This window comes from Mirounga leonina, unplaced genomic scaffold (assembly GCF_011800145.1).
Source record: "Mirounga leonina isolate KUSES-001 unplaced genomic scaffold, KU_Mleo_1.0 Mir_200, whole genome shotgun sequence".
NCBI classification, from domain to species: domain Eukaryota; kingdom Metazoa; phylum Chordata; class Mammalia; order Carnivora; family Phocidae; genus Mirounga; species Mirounga leonina.
In genome coordinates, this window is record NW_023270503.1 from 14,868,721 (window position 1) to 14,893,854 (window position 25,134).

Below are 25,134 nucleotides of genomic sequence, written 5' to 3' on the forward strand. Positions count from 1 at the left end.
GACTCCCAATGCCATATAATCAAACTGGCATGAGATTACTGAGTTCAGAGGACAACTGCTTACTCTCTTGAGGGAGTGACAAATGTCAAAGGCTGGTAACTGCTGACATACCCCAAGGTGCCAGGGAGCCAGACTCCAGGTAATGATGGGACTTGCTTTGATAGTCCAATGAAGCATGACTTCTGAATAGCACTTTGTTGACTTTTCAGGAGGCCAGTAGAGTATCTTAAGGTGGCTTAAAAATCCGGAACTGACACATACAGGGGGAAAAACCCTTCAATAATAACACATTCAATAATAACAAATTTTCCTTCCTTACTGTTAGCTTCCTTGTTTCTTCTTCCTCTGGCTCAGTGAATACCAACACAAGGACTAATAACTCCTGACACTTTTTTTGTTTTCTTCCAAGAATATATTTTCATGTCTGAGTAAGCGCCAACGCCTTCCCTGGCTCCTTCGGGAAGAATGGGTGCATTCTGTGAGTCACATCCACCGATTTTCAGGGCAAGGGTTCTGAGCTTTCAGTGGAAGGCAGTGCGGCGTGGTGAGAAAAGGCGAATCCAGGACTCAGGTCACCTGGGTCCTGTCCCCATCGATCTACATGAAAGGGGCCGATGGCGCTGCCTTGGTTCCCTCTTTTGTAGAGTGCATCAAGTCCGGTCTTGCGTGGGAGCGAGCTTTGTCGCACGCGTTGTAAGCGGTGACCCCGCAGTACCCCGACCTGACCGCGCTTAGGCGCCCTGCCACGGCCGGGCCCGCTTCGGGCGCGCGGCGGCGGCGCAGTGCCGGGAACCCTAGGCTGCGCGCGCAGCACCTCGGCCGCCTCCCGAACGCCGCGTCGCTGTTGCCAGGGGAACTGGGGGCGGTGCGCTTTCCGGCGCTGTCGCGGCGAGTCGCAGCTGTCATGGCGGAGACGGTCTGGAGCACCGACACCGGGGAGGCTGTGTATCGCTCCCGGGACCCCGTGCGCAACTTGCGCCTCCGGTAGTCGCATCGTCCCAGAGTCCTGTGCTTTTATGCTCTCAGATAATTCGAGCCTGAACCTCACTTCTTGTTTGCTGAGTCCCCACTTGCGCTTTCAACCCTGATCTCTGCCTCCTGGTCTCCCCGCGTCTCCCTCACTACCCTCAACCCTCTCCACTCACGGCTTCCAGACCTACCCACGCCCTTTTCAAGTCTCTGCCCGTCTCAAATTCCTCAGAGCTCCGTACCCAATACACTTACCCGCACTCTTCCCCTTAAGACCCCCGGCCGCGCGCACGTGCACCCAACACACCTTGGTAGCCCCACCCTCTTCTTCCTTTTGTTTCCCGCATCTTTGCTCTGTGTTCATCTTCAGATTGTGTGTCTTGTAATGACTATTCCGGGCTTTTCTTTTCCTGACAGGGTCCACCTGCAAAGAATCACATCCAGCAACTTCCTCCATTACCAGCCTGCTGCCCAGCCTGGGAAAGACCTCATAGACTTGGCCACTTTTAGGCCTCACCCAACCGCCAGTGGGTGTATGGTGGTGATGCGGCCTCTTGGGGACCTGGGGAAGGGCCTGGGGCGGTAGTTGCCTTTTAAGACAGAGTAGACCCAGATTTGTAGTCTGAGAAAAGGCATAGAGAGGTTGGGTTCCTTGCCCAGGGTCACATGGCTGGTATATGTTGAAGCAAGGATTTGATCCCAAGCAATTTTAACTACTCCATTATGTTGTGTTAAGAAAATTGATCAAGACATGATTCTTGCCATCAAGAACTGATCCAAACTGTGGTCAAATGTTGTAAAATAACAAAAGACTATACTTTCGATATGTTAAAAATCTGCCTGGCAAACTAAATACCGATTGTGGCATTTTTTCCTAAGAGAAAATATGCTCCCAACTCCTAACGTACGTGTATACTATACATATATGTATGTACTATACATACATATATACATAGTGTGTGTATACTATATACATGTATATAGTATATGTTACTTTAAATATGTATATATATTTATGCACACTACTTAAAACAATTTTAAAATTGGGGTCTGCTTGAAAAAGGGACATATTAACATCAACTGTGCTTTCGCAGTTTCCTTGTCTCAGAAGCCAGAAGAATGAGAAAGAGAGGACAGCGTGTTTGTGTTAAATCACTAGTCTCTCTGCATTTGTTTTATCTGTTCAGATATATTCCCTGGCGAGAGTGTGGGCTGGTGGGTTATGAAGCACGTGTCTCAAAAAGGCATACTCAGCCAAGAGTGTATTCGATTTGGTTCTTTAATAATTCATTTGCCTTTCCTCTTCTCTTCTGGTACTTGGTCTCCTAAGGTTACAGTGCTTGTGGTTCTAGACATATGGCTTCATGAACAGTAAAGACAAGAACGCCAGGGTGTTTTTCTAGCAAATGTGGACAGTTGGGATTGAGGAAGAGCTATTTAGCCTATATCCTGAATTTGACTCCTGGCACTGAATTAGATTAATTCCTGGGAGCCATGACTTCCTTTTATTCAAATTAGAGTAGTAATTAAGACTTCTTGGGTCCTAATCCTGGCTTCTACATATATTCACAGCCTCTCTAAGCTTTGTTTAGAGTGAGTGCTTAATAAATCCCCAAACTCCAGCTGATTTTGTGGGAAATATTAGAGCAGGGACTTGGGTTATTACCAATCACAGAGCAAGAAGTGGTGCCAATTTGACTCAAAAGTTTGACTCACTCTGTGGTCTTTGGAGGTGGACACCGCTCAGAGCAAGAGGAAGAGGAAGAGGTCGTGATTGGGTGGCAGGAGAAGCTCTTTAGCCAGGTGAGCCCATATGCCACTTCTCCATCCAGTTTACCTCCACTGGCTCTACCTCCACCTGGCTGGTAGCAGGGAAGGATTCCTGGTACATATCGCCTAACTGATTTCCAGAAAGTTACAGCAGTTTATACTTTCCCCTGTTTTTTTTTTTTTTTTTTTAATTTTATCCATTTATTTGAGAGAGAGAGAGAGAGCATGAGCTGGGGGGAGGGGCAGAGGAAGAGGGAGAAGCAGACTGTCCGCAGAGCAGGAAGCCCAACACAGGGCTCGATCATAGGTCCCTGAGATCATGACCTGAGCCAAAGACCAACTGAGCAGGTGCCCCACCCCTCTGTTGTATTTAAAGGGCAGTATAGCATAGTGACTGACACTACCCAGTTTTGTGATCCTGTGTAAAACACTTTTCACCTCTGGGTGAAATCTGCCATCTCTAACAGCAGAGTTGGGTTAGACTCTCACTCTGGTTCCCTTTAGCTCTAACATTCTTTGGATCCCCTGCCCTCAGTCAGTTCAGATAAGTGGAAGTTGGCTATGGAAACATGCCAAATTGCATCAGCTCTATGGAACTGATTTGATGAAACAGTTACAAGAAAAAAGTTTGACATATTCTCAGTAGATCTCTGTGTCCTTGTGACCTCAGTTTGAAGTAGATCTGTACCGAAATGAAGCAGCCTGTCAGAGCCCTTTGGATCATCAGTACCGTCAAGAGATCCTGAAGCTGGAGGAATCGGGTGGCAGGAAGAACCGACGAATTTTTACCTACACGGACTCTGACAGATACACCAATGTGGAGGAGGTATTTTTTTTTCCTGGAGCCTCAGAGCTTCCTTTCCCTCCCCTAGCTTTCTGGCCTCTGGGTTCTGTGTGTTAAACCAGAAGCCTGTTCAGACAGACAGCCTATCTAGGAACTGCCTTGTGCTGCTGGCGGCCCAGCTGGAGTGGAGCGGGCGTGGCCTTCAGGTGGCATGGCTGGTGCTGCTTTTCCACCTGCTGGAGGGCCTGGGGGAGTGGGCTGTGTCTCTCATGGCAGGCAGACTAGAGACCGGGACAAGACTTCCTCCATGCATCATGAGATGAGACAGCTGGGTGGAGTCTCGAACCATCTAGATAAAACTCATCAGGGGGTGCAACCACAACTCTGAGTCTATGGGTTCGCCTGTGCTCCCATATCCTTATATTTGCCTCAGTCCCTGTATGACTTGTTCTTTCCTAGGGAGATTTTAAACTCCTTGAGAGTAGAGCCTGCATTTTCTGATTTTTGTCTGTGACCTTCGTAGCTCTGCAAGGAGCAGGTATTAAATGAGTGTTTTTGAAAGATTGATGCTTATGCTAGGAAAGCTCTGGGTTGATAGCATATAAAATTCGGGTTTTCTGTTTTAGAAAAGTAAATGAAATTAGTTAGTGCTGAAGTACCCATGGGAGGACTTTTCACAGGATACTTTGTATCCCATTTGGCATCTTCCAAGTACCTGGTAACATCACCATCTACCAGGCACGCCCACCCAACTTTTTGTTGGTATGTACTCAGAGATTGCAGACTCATCTTATTTTTTTAAAAAGATTTATTTATTTATTTGAGAGAGTGAGTGCACGCATTGTGGGGAAGGGGCAGAGGGAGAGAAAAAAATCTGCAGCAGACTCAGCGCTGAGCGTGGAGCCCAACGAGGGGCACGATCCCAGGACCCCAAGATCATGACCTGAGGCGAAACCAAGGGTCAGACACTCAACCGACTGCGCCACCAGGTGCTTCTGCAGACTCATTGTAACGTTAGCACAAATAAACTCATTTCTGAAGGAGAAGGTGCTGCCAAAATCTTGGAACAAACCAAGGCATGGTAGGAATCTTCTTTGGCTTCTTTGTGCCCCTGCTTTCTTCCCCGGACATGTATAACTGTGAGGTGGCTGTGGCCTGTTAGATTCAGGTCCCAGATGGGGTTTCAGAAGCAAGACTTGCCTCAGTACCTGATCCCACGGGGCCCTGACCAGATGGGTCACACAGGGCTGCTCTCTTTTCCTAGCACTGTCAGAAAATGACCACCGCAGCCCGGGAGGTGCCATCATTCTTGGTTGAACGAATGGCCAATGTCAGGCGGCGACGGCAGGACAGGCGAGGGATGTGAGTGTAAATGAGTAGGGGGTTGGGGGGGCCTTCATAGTCCTTCCAGGCCAGTGTCTGGGTATGTCTGCCACCTCGAGCTTCCCGTTCTGCAGGAGGCCTCCCCTGGGTGTGCTCCCCCAGGTGCCTTCTTCGGGCTTTTCAGGGGGTGCCACCTTCCTGTGGTGTCTTCCAGGGAAGGTGGCATCCTCAAGTCACGAATTGTCACCTGGGAACCCTCAGAAGAGTTTGTCAGGAACAACCATGTCATCAACACCCCTCTTCAGACAATGTACATCATGGCAGACCTGGGGCCCTATGGGAAGTGAGTGAGGCCCTCACCGCCCAGCTCAGATCCTCCTCCTCTTCTCTCGTCACCCATCACCTACCCTGTTGTAGTCCCCCTGGGGAATGCACGAGGGAGGGACTATTTCTTCTTTTTCTTCTCAGTCGTCCTCAGAAAAAGGTATTTGACTATGACAATTCTCACTATAGCCTCTGTCCTCTCCCCTGACGTGGGCTGACTACCTCTTCCTCTCTCTGGTTAGCGGGACCAGCGGTCCTGAACCTGGGTGTTGGTTTCCTGGTGTCTAGGCTTGGCTATAAGAAGTATGAACATGTCCTCTGTACTCTGAAAGTGGACAGCAATGGTGTGATCACAGTAAAACCTGACTTCACCGGCCTCAAAGGACCCTACAGGTGAGAGGAAGAAAGGGGGAGGGGGAATGGTATTCCTTCCCTTGGCTTCACTTCTTGCCCCGAGTTGAGGAGATTCTGAGAAAGTCCTTCATCTGCCTTGGTTTCTAAATTCCCAGCCAGTGGTTCATATTCTGTTTTATAACAGACCCTTAGGATCCTGCGGACTCTGTTCTCAGAAAGTGGGCAGCTATACCAATTTGAAAGGGCTAACTTCAGTGGTGTAGTTAAGTGAAAATAATTCTCTGTGCTGCTGCCTGTAGGGTACGGCCAGAACAGGGCGGATGAGCTCAGGCAGATCTCTTCCTCTGGCCTGACTGTTCCTTTTTTTTTTTTTAAGATTTTATTTATTTATTTGACAGAGAGACACAGCGAGAGAGGGAACACAAGCAGGGGGAGTGGGAGAGGGAGAAGCAGGCTTCCCGTGGAGCAGGGAGCCCGATGCGGGGCTCGATCCCAGGACCCTGGGACCATGACCTGAGCCGAAGGCAGACACTTAACGACTGAGCCACCCAGGCGCCCCTGGCCTGACTGTTCCTACCTCTGTGTCTTACAGTGAGAGAACTATAGTTAGAAATGACCTAAGCCTACCTGTCTGTCTTTCAGGCGAGAGAACTGGGTGCCAGGAATGTTGTGCTTTAGGGTTTCCCCATGACTTTGAGGCAGAAATGGGCCCCAAACCTATGCTCCATGTCCACTCTAATGCCCTTTCTGCTTTTCCACTTTGTTTCCCTCACCTGCTCATCGTTCTGGCCACTTTCGTCCTCGTTTGCTTCGAGCGAGGTGTATGGCCAATGGTGGTTTATCCCTGGACTAGGTCTGGAGAGACGCATCTCTTCTTATCAGAGTTGGTCTTTTTTGTGGCTTTGACCTTACAGAATGGAGACCGAGGGGGAGAAGCAGGAGCTGTGGAAGTATACGGTGGACAGCGTGTCCTCCCTCGCGCGGCCGGAGGAGGAGGAGCGGGAGCAGCGCGTGTTCAAGGATGTGAGAGCAGCTTCCTTCTGAGTGCAGGGATGAGCCTGGGAGCCTGGGAGCTGAGACCATGTCCGAGGTTGATGTCCGCAGTTGCAGGGTCTTTCTTACTGGCCCTCTCCTGATACAGGACGCATTGCTGACATATCAGACCGAAGCTTTTGATCATACTGTAACATAATAATAACAATGACCATTTATTTGAGCATTTACCATGCTCTGTAAGGCCTGTCACGTACTTTATTTCATCACTTTGAGGTGAATACTTTTGTTATTACCATTTTATAAATGAGGAAACTGAGATTGAAAAGCTAAGAAGTCTGCCCAAGGTCATGGGGCTTGTAAGTGCAAGAGACGGGACTGGGTCCCAGACCAGCAGACTCCAGAGCCTCTGTGCTTTACTTTAAAATGTAGGTGGCTTGGATGCTTCGGCCTCCAGCTCTCTGTCGCATTTCCCATTACAGCGTCTTTTCTCCCTCCCATTTAGAACTGACCCTGGGCTGGCTGGGGTTGCATCTTGAGTTTGCATATGGTTTGTTTCCTCAGCTTTATGGCCGGCACAAGGAGTATCTCAGCAGCCTCGTGGGCACAGACTTTGAGATGGTGAGTGGCTTGGCTTCCTGCAGCACTGCGAGCCAGCTTTAGGCAGAGCATTCGGACTATGGCTGAGTAATAGCACCTCTCTTAAAGGACATAGTCTTTATGTCAGAAGGAAATCAGAGACTAGCATATAGAGCATAGTTCTTATTATGTGTTATAAAATATAGCAGGAGTGCCTGGGTGGCTGAGTCGGTGAAGCCTCCAACTCTTTTTTTTTTTTTTTTTAAAGATTTTATTTATTTATTTGACAGAGAGAGAGACAGCGAGAGCAGGAACACAAGCAGGGGGAGTGGGAGAGGGAGAAGCAGGCTTCCCACTGAGCAGGAAGTCCGATGTGGGACTCGATCCCAGGACCCTGGGATCATGACCTGAGCCGAAGGCAGACGCTTAACGACTGAGCCACCCAGGCACCCAGCCTCCAACTCTTGATTTCAGCTCAGGTTGTGATCTCAGGGTCATGAGATTGAGCCTGGTGTTGGGCTCCATGCTCAGCAAGGAGTCTGCTTGAGATCTTCTCCCTCTATGCCTCCCCCCTACACCCCCTCACTCATGCATGCTCTCTCTCTAAAAAAAATAATAAAATTAAATATAGCATATTGACAGAGCTGTTAACGAAAAAGAAAATGTCAGTGAAAAAGGTCTAAAAGGGCACACATGTGCTGTGGATGGCTTTCTCGGGGGTGGGGGTAGGGTTGGGAAGGTAGATGGGTATTGGATGGTGAGAGGGATAGGTCAGAGATGTTTACTCTTTATTCCCTAAACTTAGTTGTTTTCAATTTTTATCAGTGGTAATGCATTCACATATTACTTTATAATTAATTTAAAAAAATAAAAAGATGCTCAAGGTCTTCCTCACTCTTCATGTGGATATTTTTCCTAAGTGCCCCATAGAGAGAGAAGGGGCATCATTTCTGTTTGTTAAATAGTTTAGCTCTTACACAAACAAAACAAAATAATTTCTGTCAGTTATTCTGTGGTCCTGTTCTTTGTCTTCCCTTATTCCAGCAGTTCCATTCCTCCATCAGGAGACAAGCATAGGATTACTCAGCGGTTTCCCTCTCTCTCTCCTTAAAAAAAATTCATTATTTTTGTATTGCATCAGCAGCAGATGTGCAGTGTTAAAAAGTTAGATGAGAAAACAAGTAATTAAAAAGGAAACTCCCTAGTTCCTTGACCTCAGGCACCTAAAGGGAACGGGCCCCCAGCATCCCACTGTTGGTAAAGGGCAGCTGTGCTTGCTTCCCTTGGCTCTTCTTGTAAACTCTCCGTGCTTCGTTGCCCACCTCACCCTTTAAGTTATGTACTTTTTTTGCTGTTACAAACTTGAGAAATGAAGGAGACAGCTCGGTGGAGAGGGGTCGGGGCGGGGGCCGGGGCTGCGGAGGACGCGCAATGGCCTCGCGCGCAGATCTGGCTGCCGGTGCTGGGTCTTCCAGGGATTGGTGGACGCGCTGGAGGACGAGTGCTGACTACCCCAGACCTCCTGACTCCTGATCCTGGCCCATTTCTCTCTTCCTTAGACTGTCCCAGGTGCCCTCCGGCTCTTTGTAAATGGAGAGGTAGGTAAGTGCCTTGCCAGACAGAGATCCCTTGATGCTTGGGCAGGTGCCGCGACAGAGCTGCGAGGTAACCCGCTGCACCCCGGTGGAGGCTCTGGTTTGTCTGCCCTACTTGGGAAACACAGTCATGAGGCTTTCCTGGAAGCTCAGGGAGTTCCTGGCACTCAAGGGACTTGCTCCCGGAGGATGTAGGCCTTTCAGGACGGGGTTGGGTGCTAAGGGTGGCAGGAGAATAAGCTGAAGTCGTTTCTTGTTTTCTTAGTTTCAGCGCAAGGCTATGAGTATGACAATCTCTACATCCACTTCTTTGTGGAATTGCCAACCACAAGTAAGTAGTATTCCTAAGTCTCCTTTATACCCATTCTGACAGCTTTCTAGAGGCATTCTAGAAAGTCAGCTTCCCTACTTTTTTCAAAGATATTGGGACTGTCCTTTTCAAGGTCATAGATCACTTTCAAGTTGTCAAGTCCTGTGGTGACACCTCTGCATTCACCCTACATGACCTCTCAGAAGCACGTGGCACAGCTCACGTTTCCTCACTGGAACTCTCCTCTTGGCTTCTGGCTCCACACTCCTCTCTTTGCTCTTATTAGTGGCTCATCATTCCCCTTGGCTGTTGGCTTATCTGTTGGTCTCAAAGCTTTAGAGTGTCCAGGGCTGGGCCTGGGCCTCCTATTACTCCCTCTCTATAGTTTTTCTAGGTGGTCCCATCCATCCTATGGCTTGAATACTACGTATATGTCTCAGACCTCTAGATTCCTCTCTAGCTTTGGCCTTTCCCCCGAACTCTAGGCTCATATCCAGTTGTCATTCCTGCCTAACATGACCCAAAGGACTATTGATCCTCCCTCCTGCGTCAGACCTGCCCTCATGGTCTTCCCTAAGGGACATGGCAATGTCATTTAGTTAGTTGCTGCTGCCAAAAACCGAGGAGACACCCTTGATTCCTCACTTTCTCTAGCTCCCTATGGCCAGTCATTCCATCAGCAGTTCCTGTCGGCTCTGTCTTCCAAAGATGTCCTGAAGGCTCCTCTTTCGAGCGCCCTAGACCAAGCCACCTCCATCTCCTGCCCAGGCCCGTGAATTAACTTTCTAACTTACCCCTTGGCTTCCGTTACAGTTCATTTGCCACAGACACCACAGCCAAATGGAACCTTTGGAAATGTAAATTAGTTCTATCTCTCTTGAGCTTTAAACGCCAAAGGCTTCCCCCTCCCACTTACAGTAAAATCCCACTCCAAAGCCGGACAGGCCGGCCCCTGCCTCTCTCTCTCCCTTCCAGCATTCCAGTCATACTTTCTGTTTTCGAACATGCCAAGTTCATTTCCACCTTAGGGCCTTTTGGGGATCATTTCCTTTGTCTGAAACCCGTTCTGTCATATCTTTGCACGACTGAGTTCAGGTCTCAGCCTAAGTGTGCCCTCTGAGAAGTCCTCCCTCACCACCCGATCTAAAAGAGCCTGCTTTGTTTTTAGTACAGCATCTGTCACTACCTGATAGCCTCTTGTTGGCTTGCTATCCGTCTCCCCCACCAGCTGGCATGTTAGCTCCTTGAGAGACGAGGATCTCTTCTGTTTGCTCACCAACATATCCCCAGTGACCGGTCGTAGCACATAGGAGACACTCAGTAAATGCTAAGTGAGTGAGGGAGTGTGTGAGTGAATGAATGGATGAAGGAACTTTGTCTTTTTCTCAACCACTTGCCTTCCTTCCAGGTCATCTTACTATATATGGTCTTTGGCTTTCAGATTGGTCAAGCCCAGCATGCCAGCAGCTCTCAGGAATAACACAGACCTGTGCCACCAAATCCCTGGGAATGGTAGGGAAAACAGGAGGGCTATCTGGAGGGGGGCGGGACTCTGAAGATTATCGGGCCGCCAGCCTGGGGAGCACTCAGAGTTCAGTCTGGCCCTTCTGTCTGGACTCTGCAGGGCTGCCTGGTCCGGGGCTTCCCTCTCTGTCTTTCTGAGGATGGTAGCAGCTTGTATGTGGATGCCCCACCCCCTCTTAGTCTCTTATTTCCCCTCTGGGGGGATAGTTTTTCTTTTTCCCTTGTGAAGGTGTCGTTGGCCGCAGGGAGAACAGATTCGCAGTGAGGCTTTGCCTACCCCATGACCCTGAGTATGGAATAACACTTCTCTTTTTTAGGATAAGGTGGCTTACTTCTCCTACCCATTCACATTTGAGGCCTCCTTCCTCCACGAAGACGAATCTGCTGGTGAGTAGCTCAGCAGGTCCTGGGCCCGGGCTCTCCTCTGGTGGCGCCCTCTCTTGGGGAAGGCCTCCTGTGACCTGGCTGCTTCTCTCACTTCTCCCAGATGCTGTCCCGGAGTGGCCTGTGCTCTACTGTGAGGTCCTCTCGCTGGACTCCTGGCAGAGGTACCGTGTGGAAGGCTACGGCGCTGTGGTGCTGCCCACCGCCCCAGGTGACGTCCCGTCCCTGCCCTCCATGTGGCCCCCGTGCCCTAGCTCCCTCTAGGAATGAGACTAACGCTTCTAAAGCATTCGGGATCATTAGGAATTAGGAGCACTTAACTCGCCAGGTCCCTTGCTCCATGAGAGACAGCTGAGTGAGGTTGCAGCTGACTCGGAAGCCGAGCAGCCTGGGCGTCTACTCCTACTCCGAGCTCCCCTGTTTCGACTTGCGGCCTTGAGGGAGAAGCTCAGGCGGGGTGGGCTCTTGGCATCGTGGATTGAATGGATCAGCATTTGTTTTGAAATAAGAGCTGCCGTCTCCTGTTGGGTGCCGGGCATTGTGCTAAGTGCTTCTCATTTGATTCCACCAGCCACTCCGAGACGTAGGCGTTACTGTTGCCATTTTGCTAGTGAGGGGAATGGGGCTCAGAGGGGTTAAGAAACTTGTCCTGGGTACACGGGTCATAACTGGCAGAGCTGAGATGTGAATTTCTAGCTGACTGATTTCCAAACAGGGGCCCTAGACCTCCAGAATCCCCTCCGCAGAGGTCAGGTCGTCCCCAGACAAGGTGTTTCAGTAGTGGCTAGGCCTGTGTCATTGCTGGGAGTTAGTGAGAGACCACATGCCCTTTCTGGCTGAGGCCCCACTCTCCTCTTTCGTCACAGGCTCGCACACCCTGACAGTCCCCACGTGGAGGCCCATGGAGCTTGGCACGGAGGCTGAGCTGAGGAGGTTTTTCATTGGCGGCTCTCTGGAACTGGAGGACCTCTCCTATGTGCGGATACCAGGAACCTTCAAGGTGCCTTTTGTCTCTGGGCAGACTTCATGCTGGGAGCTTAGGTTCCTGTCTCTTCTGGAGAAGGTGGGGTCAGGGTTATGGCCCCTTAGTTGCTTCATTATTACTTAGTCCCTTCCTTTCTGTGGCTTCAGCTGGAGGTCATGGCCACATCTCGAGCCAGGTACAAACATCTACGCTGCTATCCTAGGAGATCTCGGGAAATGAGCATACTTAGAGATTGCCCTGGTCCCGTCAGAGTTACCGGCCCCTCCTTCCAGCCTATCACCGAGGCTTTAGTCATCAAAGGCGGGGAGGATTGGCAGGCCACTTGTCAGACTGCTTATTCTCAACTGGGTTGGGGCATCCCCTGATTTACAGTTGGGAGCCCCACATTAGCCTTGAGGTGATGGAGTCTGGGTGCTGGAATGAGATTTCCCCCAGCAGATCTGTTCTCCGAGAATGGGAGTAAGAATGGGGGTGAGGTCCGCATGGTGCCTGGGGTCTAGAACCCACAGAAGCCTGACGCGGTCTTAACTGCACGCCCCAGGGGGAGCGTCTGAGCCGCTTTGGGTTCCGCACCGAGACCACGGGCTGCATCACCTTCCGCTTGCACTGTCTGCAGCAGTCCAGGTGAGTGACCCCGGCCCTCGGCGTCGGGAGCCTTACCCCTGAGGGCCGAACAGCAGCTGTGGCCATGTGCTGGGCTTCTGCGCAGGGCCTTCATGGAGTCAAGTTCCCTCCGGAAAAGGATGCAGAGCGTGCTGGACCGTCTGGAAGGGTTCAGCCAGCAGAGTTCCGTTCACAATGTGCTGGGTAGGTTTCCCTCCCCCGGCCGCCCCTTATCAGCATGAGCCCCACTCCTCCCCACACCACAGTGGCTGACCACTGCATTTGCTCCCCTTGCAGACGCCTTCCGTCGCGCCCGGCGCCGCATGCAGGAGGCCCGAGAAAGCCTTCCCCAGGACCTGGTGAGCCCCTCCGGGACCATGGTTTCCTAGCTCACGGCGGCCCTGGCCCCGCCCCCCACCCCACGCCGTGCAAGAGGACAAGATGGGTGATGTGTGAGGCTGGTGCTGTCCGCCTCTTCATCTTTCTCTCCAGTGACCCCACTGGCCTGCCGAGAACCAGAAGAGCTGAGAAAGTCCGGGCCAGCCCCTCTGCCTGGTCTTCGGCAGGGCCTCCCCCCTCTGGGTAGCAGTACAGCTGGACACCCTGCGGTCCCCCTCTGCATGTTTCCGTTACTGCGAGTGGCTCTCATGACAGGGCAGGCTTGTAGGGTTAGCCCAGTGTGGGGTGACCCCACCGTTAGTTCTGTCCTCAACACGGCCTCTTTTCTGGCTTGTCTCACTGTCTTGAGAGCAGAGAGCTGCAGGTGCCTCCTGCTTCACAGCCTTCGCTACAAATGGAGGCTTAAGAAAGGAAGAGGAGAGAGATCTTGAATGCCTGGCCTGGGAGCCTCAGCCTCCTCTTTCCAGGGTAGCCTCGTCCTGCCGCTTGGGGCTTGTTGTGTTTGAGATATGAGTAAATGAAGGCTGAAGGCAGTGCCCAGTCCTTTCTGCTAGCCAGGTAGTGTCTTTTATTGTATTTTTGGTACATAAAAACTTTTTGTCCTGCCTGACGTGTCAGCTGTTTTTCTGCTCAGGTTGCTGGCATGGCCAGGGTATTCTCCCGAACCTTCCACTTTTCTGCCCTTTCCCACCCCAGAGTGTCTGGAGGCAGCCTGCAAGAGAGGCGTAGGGGTTATTGCCAGTGTGGTCCTGGCAGTGCTCCTCTAAACGTTTGGAGCAAAGTTTGGGACTGAGGTTATGCCCTCCCCAGCCTGACGCAGAAACCAGCTCTTGCCCTCAGTGGACTTTTATTGGTACAAGCAGAGCTCACTGCCTGGTCTGCAGGCTCCAGCAGAGGATGGTGGGGCGGCTGGGGCTGGGTGTGGCATAGGCTGCAGTCATGCGTGGGGGATGGGGACAGGCTGGGAAATAGAAAAAAAGAGGCCGGAGACCATGCAGATGACTCTTCTTGCCTGGGCCTCAAGACCTCCTTGCACCCGGAGCCGATGTCTGACCTAAGACCTAGGAGGCTCCCAAGGTGGGAGGGTTCACTGCTGCCAGGAACCCCGGCTGGCACTCCCAGCCACAGAACCAGCAATGAGCCAGAGCCAGCAAAAGCGTCAGCAGATGTGGTTGCTCCAGGGGAGGGGGCAGCCTCGTGGTCTTCCCCAGGTTCTCTTGTGTCTGAGGCCAGAGGCTTGGAATGGGCTCCTGTGGAAGCAGCACATGTGGGCAAGTGAGGAACTTTCTGGGTGTCCAGGCACGGAGCTGTGTTAGGGTGCTGATGGTGAAACTGAGGCTTCCTAATTGCCCCCCAAAGTCCTAGGCCTTGGATCAGCTGTCCATCCAGACGCTAGCAGACCCGGAGGCCAGTAGGGAGGACTACCCTGCTTCTCGTGACAGGTCTGGTAGTCTCTGCTTAGAGGTCTAAAAGGACTCAGCCATCTGGTCTGGGAAGGATGTGGGAGCAGGGCCTCCCCTTACCTGTAGAGGCCTCATCTGCCTCGCCAGGCTGACAGGCTCAGCCTGGGGATGCGGGTGCAGCTCACGAAGTCCTGCGGGTACGTGTTGGCCCTGAAGATGTCCCTCGAAACGGTGGTAATGCCGGTATTGTCACACACAATCCGAGACAAGGAAATGTGGCGCAGGGCCTCGCGCTGCCTCTTGGTGAAGACACCCCGCTTTTCCCACCAGAACCTACCGAGACAAGCCGAGAGATGGGGGGGAAGGTGAGGGAGGAATGAACACAACGAGCCCCTGTGGTACGCCAGGTTCTTCACGGTATTTCATTCCGTTCTCCAGAGTTCCTGCAAAATAGGTATTATTCCCCTTCATAAATGAAGAAACAGGTTCAGCAGTCAAGGCAATTGCTCAGTATTAAGTGCACAGTAATTTAAGTGGCCAGGGCTAGATTTGAACCTGGGTAAATGCCAAATCCAAATGAGGAGTCAGGTCTTAAACCATAAGCTTTATTGGAAGGAAACCAGATTTAGCCCTTTCTGCCCATGTTTCCTGGGACCCACTAGCAACAGCTCAGGCAGCATCAGACTTGCCCGGCCCACGGTCTCTCTCACTCTGACAAAGCTCTCCACAGAAGAGCCTCCTGGTCTCAGACCCTGTGAACTTGGAAGAAACGAATCAAAAAGGGCAGTTTCCCCCTTGCTGAGTCTTGACATGCCAGCGCTTTTCTGCCCTGCCTCTGGGGCTGGTCTCTTTAGGGGAAGGTCCCTTACCTGTCACCATTTCGGGCTCTCCTGAACTGGTTTTCAAAAAGACAAGCCAGAAGAGGCCCCACTCGGGCCCCTGGCAAAAGAGGCTCTGCGATGGCCCCAATCCAGATGTCAATGTTGTTAGGTGTACCGTACAGATTCAGGAACTTCCTCGCCAAACCCTGGTTTCGCAGCACCTGGCTGAGCTGTGCCAGATTCTGGGGCTGGGAGAGCCCACAGAAGCGCCTCCAGGCATTGTACCCTGTAGGGAAAGGGGGCGGAGGCGGTTCAGTCTTACCTTGCTGACTTCCCCTTAGCTTCTGCTGCTCCACAGTTTCTCCCGAGAGAGCTCTGTGGTCAGGAAATGTCGGGCAGAACAAGATCCCTGCTGACAGAAGAGGCCGAACCTTCCAAGGATCAAACCACTGCCCTTTAGTTTTCAGAGTGAGTAGACAACCATGCTTTGCGTGCATCAAACTGAGGAGTGTGTCCTAGTGTAACACCTAATACCACAAGGATATTATTATTGGGCTCAAGTGCATCAATTATGTACAAATAAGATGGACCCAGAACATAAAAGACTCTTACGCGGGTTTAGAGAAGGAAGGAATGAACAAATACATAGGTGAACAAACCAACAAATGAAGAGCATGGTTAAAGTTTACTCAGAAAAGGACCACATGCTGTATGATTCCATTTACATGAAAGGTCCAGAATAGGCAACTATGTAGAGACAGAAAGATCAGTGATTGTCAAGGGCACAAGGAGTGACTGTTATTGTAAGGTTTCTTTCGTGAGTGCTAAAAATGTTCTGACATTAGCAATGGTGATCAGTGGGCCAAAGACCTTAACAGACCGAAAAAAAAAAAAAAAAGAGATCAATGCACAACTCTAAATATACTAGTCATTGAATCATATACTTCATATGGGTGAATTTTATGATAGACAAATTATATCCCAATAAAGCCATTTGAAAAATTTTTTCCACCTACAATTTCTCTGCTATTAGGATCCCACACCAGGACCAAGCCAGATGATGGGGCAGGGACCATCAAGGTAGGAGATGGATTTGCCCTAACCTTGAAGAACCACCTGCCCCATATTGTCCATTGAACTACACCTCACCAACACCATCTTCCAGCTGAGCAAAGGAAAACGATACAGTGCTTTACCTCACTAAGCCCTGGTGTGTGATAATCTCTTAGGATCCTCACAACACCTCTGCAAGGCACTTTGTAATCTCCATTATATCAAATGGATATTTGCTGAGCTTGAGCAGCTGTGACTTTCTTAAGGTCACTCCACCAGTAAGTGGAGTTCAAACAAGCTTTTCCAATCCCAAATTTGGTGTTGGACTTGGGAAGGGATTGGAGGAGACTGTCAGAGCTAGTATTCGGACAATATTTCTGTGACAGCTTAGAGGGAAAGGTATGGGGGGTGGGGGGGTTGGCACAGAAGCTCACGGTGTGGCACCTGGGTGGCTGGCAATCTCAGTTGTCCAGCAGGGGGCGCCCGCGGCTCTTTAGTGGTCGGGAGCCCCCAAGCGTGAGGAGGAAAGAAACAGGTTTTTGAGCACCCGCTGGGTTCCTGCCAGGTGCTGTGGTAGGTGCGGTGGAGATTTACCCCACCCCGTTATACACAGCCACGGGTGAGCTGAGGCAGACGGGGCTTCAGGCTGTAGACAGGAACGTAGGGGAGAGGGAGAGGGGACAAGGTGGTGACCATAGCCTTCCCCTAACATTATAGTTTGCACAGGGGGAAGAAAGGAGAAATTCTGAACTTGATTCAAATTTTGCTACTTCCTAGTTATGTGGCCTTGAGAGAATGACCAGATGTCTCTGAGCTAATTTCCTCATCCATAAAAACGGCTGTAATAGTTGCTTCTCAAGGTCATTGGCAGAATGAAATGATTAATAGCCATGAAAATTCCTGGCAAAGTGCCTAAGTTTTCTTCTTTCCTAGGATACATTTTTCTTCTTTCCTAGGATTTTTGTCCTCAGGAAACAGCTGAGGCCGTCTTCAGTTTACTCCACCTGTTCCTACCTCTTGAGCTCTCTACCTTTCTGCACGTAGAGCCAGGAGCCAATTCCTATGTCCCTGGAACTAGAGTCTTCCTCCTTGGAACTCACCAGGGTAGCGGGGAATGGAGCATTTCTTCTCTGCCCTTTGAAACTACTGTTTTCTCCACCTGGAAAGAGCTAATCTGCTTTGTCCACAAGCAGATCATGTCCAGGTCCTGGCCGTGCTGTGAACCTACAGCTAGAGGCCCTACGGTGGCAGGTGAAGATAGGGCAGGATGGCAAAGGGTGGTCCCAGGGATGCTTTCCTGCATCAAGCTCAGCCTCGCATGCCTCTGAACCTCAGCACACGGGGTAGAGAGTTCCAGCCAGAAAGGATGCACCAAGGGTCTTCTCTGAAACCTGCCCCCCACCCCCAGTAGCATCAGCCCCAGGCCAAGCAAAGCCCCCTCACCTGGGAGGCCGTGGTCCCGGCTGCGCTGCATGTTGAGAGCCGCCAGGTCCAGCCCGATCCTTCTCACTTGCTGAAAGAGCCGGTCCCGCAGCTCGTCCACTAACATGGAATCCTGACGGTTCAGCTTGGCAGGGGTAGCCATGAGGCCTCGGATGATGGGGTCGATGCCACCTGGTGGCGGGGAATGTGAGCAGCACAGATTGGATCGGCCTCTGGGGAGCCCCTGGGTCATCACATGATGCCAAGCTAGCTCAGAGCTGGACAAGCCAGTTGCTTATGTTCTGTAATGCTGCCTGGGTAGACTTGAAGCGAGCTGGGGCTGGCAGGGAAAGAAGTCACTCCCACTCCTTAAAGAAGGAGCGGAAGGCGACCTCCTCCCAGGCCCACAAGTCCCCAGTCTGACATGCATCTCCTTCCCTTTGTGAATCCTCTCATCCCTAAGGGCACGGGAGGCCCAGGCCTGAGGGTCTTGGTGCACCTGCCTGGTACTGCCCTGGGGAGATGATTAGCAGTGGCCTGAGCAGCAGCCCGGCCTCCTGGCACTAAGCCTGGCCCCACCCCCACTCCCATCTGCTTTTAAAACCTGGTCACCTTCATGCACGATTCGCCAGGTGGCAAAGAAGCTAGTGCTAAGCGGGACGCGCGAGTTGGGTGCTGAAGCCTGGTACTGGCTGTCCAAGCGGAACATGAAGGGCTGGAGCATGGTGTGGCCAAAGCGGAAGGCCAGGGTGAAGACATTGGCCACACGAGGGTCCACATTGGAGCAATACCCCCCGTAGGGCCCTAGGGTTCTCCTGGCCCGGGCCTTGCCCAGAACCAGGGGCAGAAAGTCTCGGTAGGTGATGATCTACAAGAGAAGATAGGAGGAACATTACCTTAGCAGCTGCCCACCCCATTCCCTTGCCTTTGGACAAAACTTTTGCTTTCTGAAGTGCTGCTCAGACATACCAATTCTTTATTACCATCATGCCCAATGTGGAAATATACATTTCCCGTTGGCTGATGAAGACCGGGGTGACAAGGACAGTGTCACACAGTGAGTTAGTGGCAGAGTTTGGGGTAGAGGTCAGATCTCAGGTACACTCCCCATCACCCAGCCTTAGCTGATTTGAGGCATAGCCTCAAAGGATGTATTAAGGAAAGTGGGAGCCACTCTCTCAAATGGTGTCTCATGCCAGATTGTCTTCTAGGGGATGCTGGGGCCCCGGGCTCCCTACCTGGACCATGGCGCCCACGATCTTCCGGGCCTCCTGGTATAGCTTTTCTCCGGTCCACCGGGGATTCAGACGTTTCAGCTCCGCAGCCAGCCGGTTGTGTTCCCGCATAAAGAGGGTATGCATAGCCGCCAGTTTGGGAGTTTCCGATGATCGGGAGTCACCTTGAAAACCCCAAGTTCAGAGTCACCACAGCTCTTCCCAGAGAAATGTCTTTCTGCTAAGGCAGACAGAGAGCTCTGGGGACTAGAAAGAGGTGGTAGCACTTTGTGACTCGGGCCAAGCCCCGGGCCCTCGCTGGACCTCCATCCCCTCAGCTGTGCTATAAGGCTTCTCACTGACTGCCACCATCCGCCCCTGCATAACGGGTCAGGACAGGGGAGACAGTGGGGTCTTAGATCCCAAAGTTACTGAAATAGGTTCAGGCAAGGTGGGGAAGCACAGAGCAGCTGCTGGTCTTGGGCATGATTCTATTCTACAAGTGACCAGGTCCACAGCTGGTGGAGGGACCCGGATGACTCTAGGAAACCTTGACTTTGGGACTGCGAGCCCACCTGTCCCATGAACTGCATCCATCGGTACATTGTCCACCAAGAGCTAGACCTTTCCCCAGCTGTGGACTTGGGATCAGGCTGCTCTCCCCAGGGAGCCCAGGGGAAAGAGAAAGAGAGAGGGTTGGGCAGAGCCCATTCCTGTAGCCAGAGCTTCTCCTGGAGGCCTGGAAGGAAAGCAAATTCCTGAAGGTGGGCCTTACACGAAGTCACTTGCTGGCTTTGAACGAAACCCTTTTGTATCAGGTCTTATTTAACCTACTCTTCAGTCGACTGCTGGGGGCTGACCTGCCAGGAAGCAGGGGATGCGCGCTGTGCGGTTGGTGAGGAGGCAGGGGTCGTCACGCAGGTTGTCAAAGGGCAGCAGGGCCCGGCCGTTGTCGCTGAAGCGGGTGTTGACAGCCAGCATCCCCAGGAGAGTGGTCTGGTTGCGGAGCCGCAGGGAGAGGGAGACCTCGCTGCCATACACCATGCTGGCGTCCACAAAGGAGGTGAGCGCGTTGAGCTGGTTTCGGATTTTATTCCTGTTTTGGGGGCATGCGGGTGCCGAGCGGAAGAAGGGGATGCAGTCACGCTGGTTCCTGATGCGGGGGTCATTGGGCGGGATCTGAGGTGGAAGAGGAGCCAGTGACCCGGGGGTGCCCTCAAGAGCAAGCTCACTCCTCTGGACCATTCCTCACCTGCTTCAAAACCTTGTTTGAGACTCCCCTCCTCTAGGAAGCCCTCCTCAGCTCACCCAGACTCATGCTGCTCACCAGGTCAATCTGAGCATCCTTAGCACTTTATATCATAGAGTCATGGAAGGCTCCTCATTTTACAGCTGGGGAAACTGAGGCTCAGAGACAGGAAGTGACAGCTCGTTAGCAGGAGAGGTAGGATTAAGACCTAGTTCTCCTGACATTGGGGTCTGTGCTCCTCTCATTCCATTTAATTCTACAGACATCTCCTAAGCACCCTTCTATGCCGGGTGCTTTGGAGACCAACAAAGGTCAGCAAACCCCAGCACAGGTTGCAGGACGCTGGCGTTCAGTGAAAACAGGTGCACACATAGAGAATATAACTCTAAACTGAGGCACTCTTTGCTGTGCTTGATCTAAAAGTCAAAAGCAAAAGGTGTGCTAGGAAAATGTGGGAAGATTCCCCCGGGGAGGTGCCCTTGAACTGGAGCTGGAGGAATGGGTAAGGTTGCCCCACGAATGTCGCCCTACCTGTTAGGGGTGAATGAATGTGGGAGTGTATGCACATGTGTTGCCCGCCCCATATCCCCAGAAAGGCTCTGCTCCCTGGAGTCTGTCTTTCCTTCCCTAGTGTTCCACGTGCTCCTTGCCTCTCAGCCCGAAGGATAGTGCCGTACTCACAACACCATCCCAGGAATTGGTGAGAGCTGCAGGGCTCTTGGACCTCTTCAGGAAGGAGAGAAGGGCAAGAGCTAAGAGTCTCTAAAGGCTCCCAAAAGCAGCAGCCCAGAGGCTTCCCCTGTCGGGATCAGACGCATGGGTCAAGGCTAGTCTCCACTGCTTCCTCCTCTGTGAAGCCTGCACTAAACTGCGGGCAGACTGCCCCGCCCCTGCCCCCACCCCGCAAACGCACAGAACCGGGGGTCTGTGCAGGGCCAGCCTCCTGGCCTTCGTCTGAAACTCCAGCACCACAGACAGCTCCTTGAGGAGGCCTCTTTAGTCTTATGGACCCGCCCTGCAGCTCTTGGCCTGGGACCCTGGGGGCCGGTCGGGGTACCTTGATAGGGAAGCAGGGGGGCAGCTGATCGCAGGTCTTCTCGCAGTCCACGCCCGCAGTGAAGGCCACTCTGGCTGGGGACTCAGGGGAGAAGTCCAAGTCGTGGTCAATAAACTGGCCCCACTGCATGAACATAAGGGCCCTGCCCCGGTCGGAGGTCAGCCTCTCTCTGGGGAAGCGCACAATCTGGTTGGAGACAGCTCGGACCTGGTGGGGAGAGAGGTCAGCGTGGGGCATCCCGGGCCAACTCAGCAGATTGCCCCTGCTGGTGTGAACACGGTCTCTCCCCGTCTCCTGCCCTCCCCTCCTCAGCCCTACTTTGTTTCACCCCCTGTGTGGCTGTCATGCCTACAAGGATGGCCTCTGGTGTGGCTCCTGAGGATTTCAGGAGTAGAGAAAGGGAGATGCCTGGTTGGCTGGCTGAGACCCCACCAGCTCTTCCAGAAAGATAAATACATGGAATCGATAGATCAGTTTATAGACTAATGGGTACCTAGATGACAGAAGTGATTGAGAGATGCATGGACCAGTTGGTAGGTGATGGATAATAAATCTAGAGAGAACTGGATAGATAGATGGAAGAAGATTAATGAATAGATGTTGATAGATGAGTAGGTGATTGTCATATTGACATATGAATAGAAAATTGATAAATTGATAAATATGAAATCATTTAGATCAATAGACATAGAATAAGACATACAGATCTTTATATTTAGCTAGATACTTTGATACTAATTCTTGGAGAAAAAACAACACTATAATGGCTTGCATTACTCGATCGCATCCTACGGAGATGTTTATACTAAGGACCTTAGAATTCATACACCAGCAATACGAGGTGGGTTTTACTGCCGTTTTACAGATGAGGAAACTGAGACCCGGCTGTATGACTTGCTTAGAGGCACCTGGCTGGCCAGTGGCTGAGCCTGGCTTCCAGCTGGCTCGGGGCTGTGCTCTTACTGTTTAGAGGTGGTGGAGCAGCCTCCAGACCCTCAGCCCCTACTCACGAGAGGGAGGAGGAAACCATTGCGCCTCCTGTTGGGCGTCCAGCCGTAGGGGAGGGACAGCCTGTCCTCATACTCAGCCGGCAGCCAGCGGGCCAGGGCCTGGTTGGAGGCCCCCAGCAAGGGTCTTCTCCTGCAGCAGAGAGTTGGCTCCAGTCAGCAGGAGTTCTGAGCCTAGAGGATGCTCCATGGGGGGTGACGGGGTGGTGGAGGGAAGGGGGGCACCCTGGGACAGGTGCGGCCCCCGGCACCCACTTGTTGTTACATCTCCCAGTGATGGTCCGGTACTTGTTGCTGCACTTCTCCTCCTGGTCCTGGAGAGCACAGCCACTGGCCTGGGACAGCAGCCGAAGCTGGGGCTCTGTCAGCACATCTGGGGGTGGGACGGGGGGGCAGGGTCCTGGCTCCTCCTGAGCTGGTCTGTTCCATACCTCCCATCCCTCGACCCTCTTCCCTCCCAACAGCCCGGGCTGTGTACCCTGCCTCCCCAGGCCACAGCAGGCCCTGGGGCTCAGTGTGGAGCACAGTACCAGTGACATTGAAGGAACTGGATCCCTGGAGCTGTAACCTCCCCTCCAGCAGCTCCAAGGCCACATGCATATAATCGGCAGCCCGGACCACTGTCCGGGTGGCTGCCAACGGTTGTTTGAAGTAGGACAGGAGGTCCATGGGGCTGGCCAGGCCACTGCGGAGGCGCTCCCTGACGCTGCAGGAAGAGAGCAAGGGCTGGAGAAAGGAAGCAGAGCCCCCCAGAAGAGCCCTCCAGCAGAGCCCCAGCCCAGTGGTGGACAGCCAGGGCCGTGTGAACGGACAGGACGGATGGAAGGGAGGCTCTCTACCAACATGGCACTGCCCCAGGGTGGCCGGGGGCAGGGTGATGGCTGACATGACTGTGGCTGAAACCCACCCACCTCATCGACCCTTCCAGACCCACCTCCTCTGAGTCTGATTGTAGGCAGTATCCACCAGCAACTTGGCCTCCGTTATGCAGTCCCGAAGGACCGAGGTCTCCACTGTCATGGGGGAGGCTGTTCAGAGGGAAGGGGACTCAGTGTCCAGGGGAGCCACGGGCTCCCCCAGACCCAGACACCGCCCCCTCCATTGCCCTCCTCCTCGGCTGTCCAAAGGGATATTACCTGGGCCGGTGCCCTCACATGGCGGGGCCAGGATGAGTGTGGCTAGGACCCCAGCCAGGGCCAGGAACAGCTTCATCTCTGCAGTGAGGCCCCTGGCCGCAGTGGGGCAAGGGATCGACACCCACATCCTGCACACAGGTGGGCCCCCTGCACCCCTCTCACCTGGAGGTCCCCAAGCTGACCTCTCACCTCCTCTTTTCTGTAAGTAGCTGGGAGGAGACTTTTATATCCTTTCCGAGGGTGAGGGAGGGGAAGTCCAGCCTCCTGAGGTGGGGCCCTGGAACTTCCCTCTCATTTTCAGGGGAGTCATGAGACTGAAGCATCCCACCCCCCACCCTCTTCGCTACTGAGTTCATGGATGTATTTCCCCCGAGGCTCAGGGCAGTGCCTGGAACACAGGTATTGCTCAGTGAGTATTTGCTGGAAGATTGAGGAACAGTGTGCCTCAGAAGACGGGGCCTGGTCCTGCCACTAACTAGCTGTATGGTCTTGGGCAAGGCACTTTCTCTCTCCAGGCCTCAGTTCCCACATCCCTAAAATGGGACTTGGACCAGACGGTTGGAAAGGCTCCTCTCCTCCCACTAACTGGGCAGAAACTGGGTCTGCCTTACTCTTCTATCTCCCCAGACACCTCAGCTCAAGGCCGGGTGTTCAGTAGGTGCTCAATAAATGTTTATTGAGTGCACGAATGATGTCAGGTCAGTGATTTGGCCTCTCCCCCTTGCTCCCTTTCTTTGCCAGCTCTCTCCAAGATGCGGGAGAGGACGAGGCGATGGCTGAAGCAGGGCTGAGCCGGGAAAATGAAGGGGCTGCATCAGGGGGCCACTGGGGACCCAGTGAGATGTCACAGGGAAAGTGCCTGCAGAGCGATGCGCCTGTGGGCCTTGGCTCCGCCCCATCCTATCCCACCCGCAGAGCAGGTGCCGGCTCACCCCACCCCGTCCCATCCCACCCCCGGCGCCCCACAGCCTGCCTGTCCTTGCTCCAGCTCCGGGGCCATCCCTCCCTCAGTGCCCAGCGCACCCGCTCCGAGCCCCCGTGTCCCCCGCCCTCCGCAGCCCCCGCTCCCCCCCCCCCCCCCCCCCCCCCCCGCGGCAGCCGTTGCCCTTGGGACACCCCTTCAGCAATGTCTTTCACAAGCTCCAGTTGAGGGCCTGGGCCCTACTGATCTTATCTCCCTTTCTTCAGCAGGTGCCCCTCTGCTGTGACAAGGCAGCCTAGAAGGAAAGCCACTGTGGCTAAGAGCGCTCGGAGTGCCTGTTGCTGACCCCCTGCATGGCCTGGGGTAAAGCACACTGCTCCTTGGGCCTCAGCTTCCTTGCCTGTGAGAGGGGACAGTGAGCCTCGGGAAGGAGAGATGCTGAAGATCGGAGAGTGCTCCTCAAATGCGCCTCACCGCCCCCCACCCGCAGGGGGTCAGCAGCCGCAGGAGACTGGCAGCCAGGGTGGGCGGAGGTAGCCCAGGTTGCCCTGTCTCCAGGATCCCCCCTAAAGAGGACTTGGAGTGAGTTCCGCTCTCCCCCCAGAGAGGACTCTAATTCTTGAGCAGTTGTGAGTTGTCCCAGGGTCTGCCATAGCCGTGGGCTGCCGTGGGTTCCTGGAGAAGCTCAGGACAGAACCTGCACTCTAGACCCAGCCCTGCCATGTTGGCGGGTCTCTGGGGGATTTGGCCCATTGACTGCTGGGGGTGGTGATGAGACGCAAGCAGATGGGAGGGGACCACCGAGGGGCCCTGTACAAGCAGTCGGTAGAGGGCAGGTTCCCAGGGGGCACGGCCAGGGCTGGGCTGGCAGGCAGACGTTCAGACAAGGAGACCAAAGGTAGTCTACTCTGGGGTTCTCCTGCCCCTTCGGCTTGCTTCCTGCCACCCTCCGGC

At 53.0% G+C, this 25,134-nt stretch overlaps 2 protein-coding genes across 3 annotated transcripts; one reads left to right on the forward strand and one right to left on the reverse strand.

Moving 5' to 3' along the window:
* The first annotated feature begins 888 nt into the window (after positions 1–888).
* On the forward strand, positions 889–13,503 carry MKS1 (MKS transition zone complex subunit 1). Of its 2 annotated transcripts, XM_035026752.1 has the most exons (18): positions 889–984; positions 1,387–1,496; positions 2,702–2,772; positions 3,410–3,565; positions 4,788–4,885; positions 5,061–5,189; positions 5,459–5,563; positions 6,439–6,547; positions 7,082–7,138; positions 8,656–8,698; positions 8,957–9,022; positions 10,443–10,513; positions 10,843–10,912; positions 11,013–11,120; positions 11,776–11,909; positions 12,436–12,518; positions 12,604–12,701; positions 12,795–13,503. In XM_035026752.1, exons 1-18 carry the CDS (start codon positions 905–907, stop codon positions 12,884–12,886), a joined length of 1,680 nt encoding a protein of 559 aa, XP_034882643.1. In that variant the 5' UTR covers positions 889–904; the 3' UTR covers positions 12,887–13,503. The 2 variants fall into 2 exon arrangements, with proteins under 2 accessions (XP_034882643.1, XP_034882644.1); XM_035026753.1 differs by lacking the exon at positions 12,436–12,518.
* Positions 13,504–13,755: 252 nt separating this feature from the next.
* On the reverse strand, positions 13,756–23,971 carry EPX (eosinophil peroxidase). Its single transcript, XM_035026754.1, has 13 exons — positions 23,259–23,971; positions 23,057–23,150; positions 22,653–22,828; positions 22,378–22,495; positions 22,126–22,255; positions 21,116–21,322; positions 19,670–19,988; positions 18,834–18,994; positions 18,208–18,463; positions 17,617–17,787; positions 15,169–15,406; positions 14,420–14,632; positions 13,756–14,146 (listed from the first exon to the last, which is right to left on the reverse strand). Exons 1-12 carry the CDS (start codon positions 23,383–23,385, stop codon positions 14,431–14,433), a joined length of 2,199 nt encoding a protein of 732 aa, XP_034882645.1. The 5' UTR covers positions 23,386–23,971; the 3' UTR covers positions 13,756–14,146; positions 14,420–14,430.
* Between the last annotated feature and the right edge of the window lie 1,163 nt (positions 23,972–25,134).

Bases quoted from the DNA above. Each gene is read 5' to 3' on its own strand.
- MKS1 (XM_035026753.1), top strand. From the start codon at position 905: ATGGCGGAGACGGTCTGGAGCACCGACACCGGGGAGGCTGTGTATCGC. The intron at 6,548-7,081 runs GTGAGAGCAGCT...TTGTTTCCTCAG, and splicing joins AGCAGCGCGTGTTCAAGGAT to CTTTATGGCCGGCACAAGGA. The intron at 11,121-11,775 runs GTGACGTCCCGT...CTTTCGTCACAG, and splicing joins GGTGCTGCCCACCGCCCCAG to GCTCGCACACCCTGACAGTC.
- EPX (XM_035026754.1), bottom strand. From the start codon at position 23,385: ATGTGGGTGTCGATCCCTTGCCCCACTGCGGCCAGGGGCCTCACTGCA. The intron at 23,151-23,258 runs GTAATATCCCTT...CCCTCTGAACAG, and splicing joins ATGTGAGGGCACCGGCCCAG to CCTCCCCCATGACAGTGGAG. The intron at 19,989-21,115 runs GTACCCCGACCG...CTTCCACCTCAG, and splicing joins CCCCCTGCTTCCCTATCAAG to ATCCCGCCCAATGACCCCCG.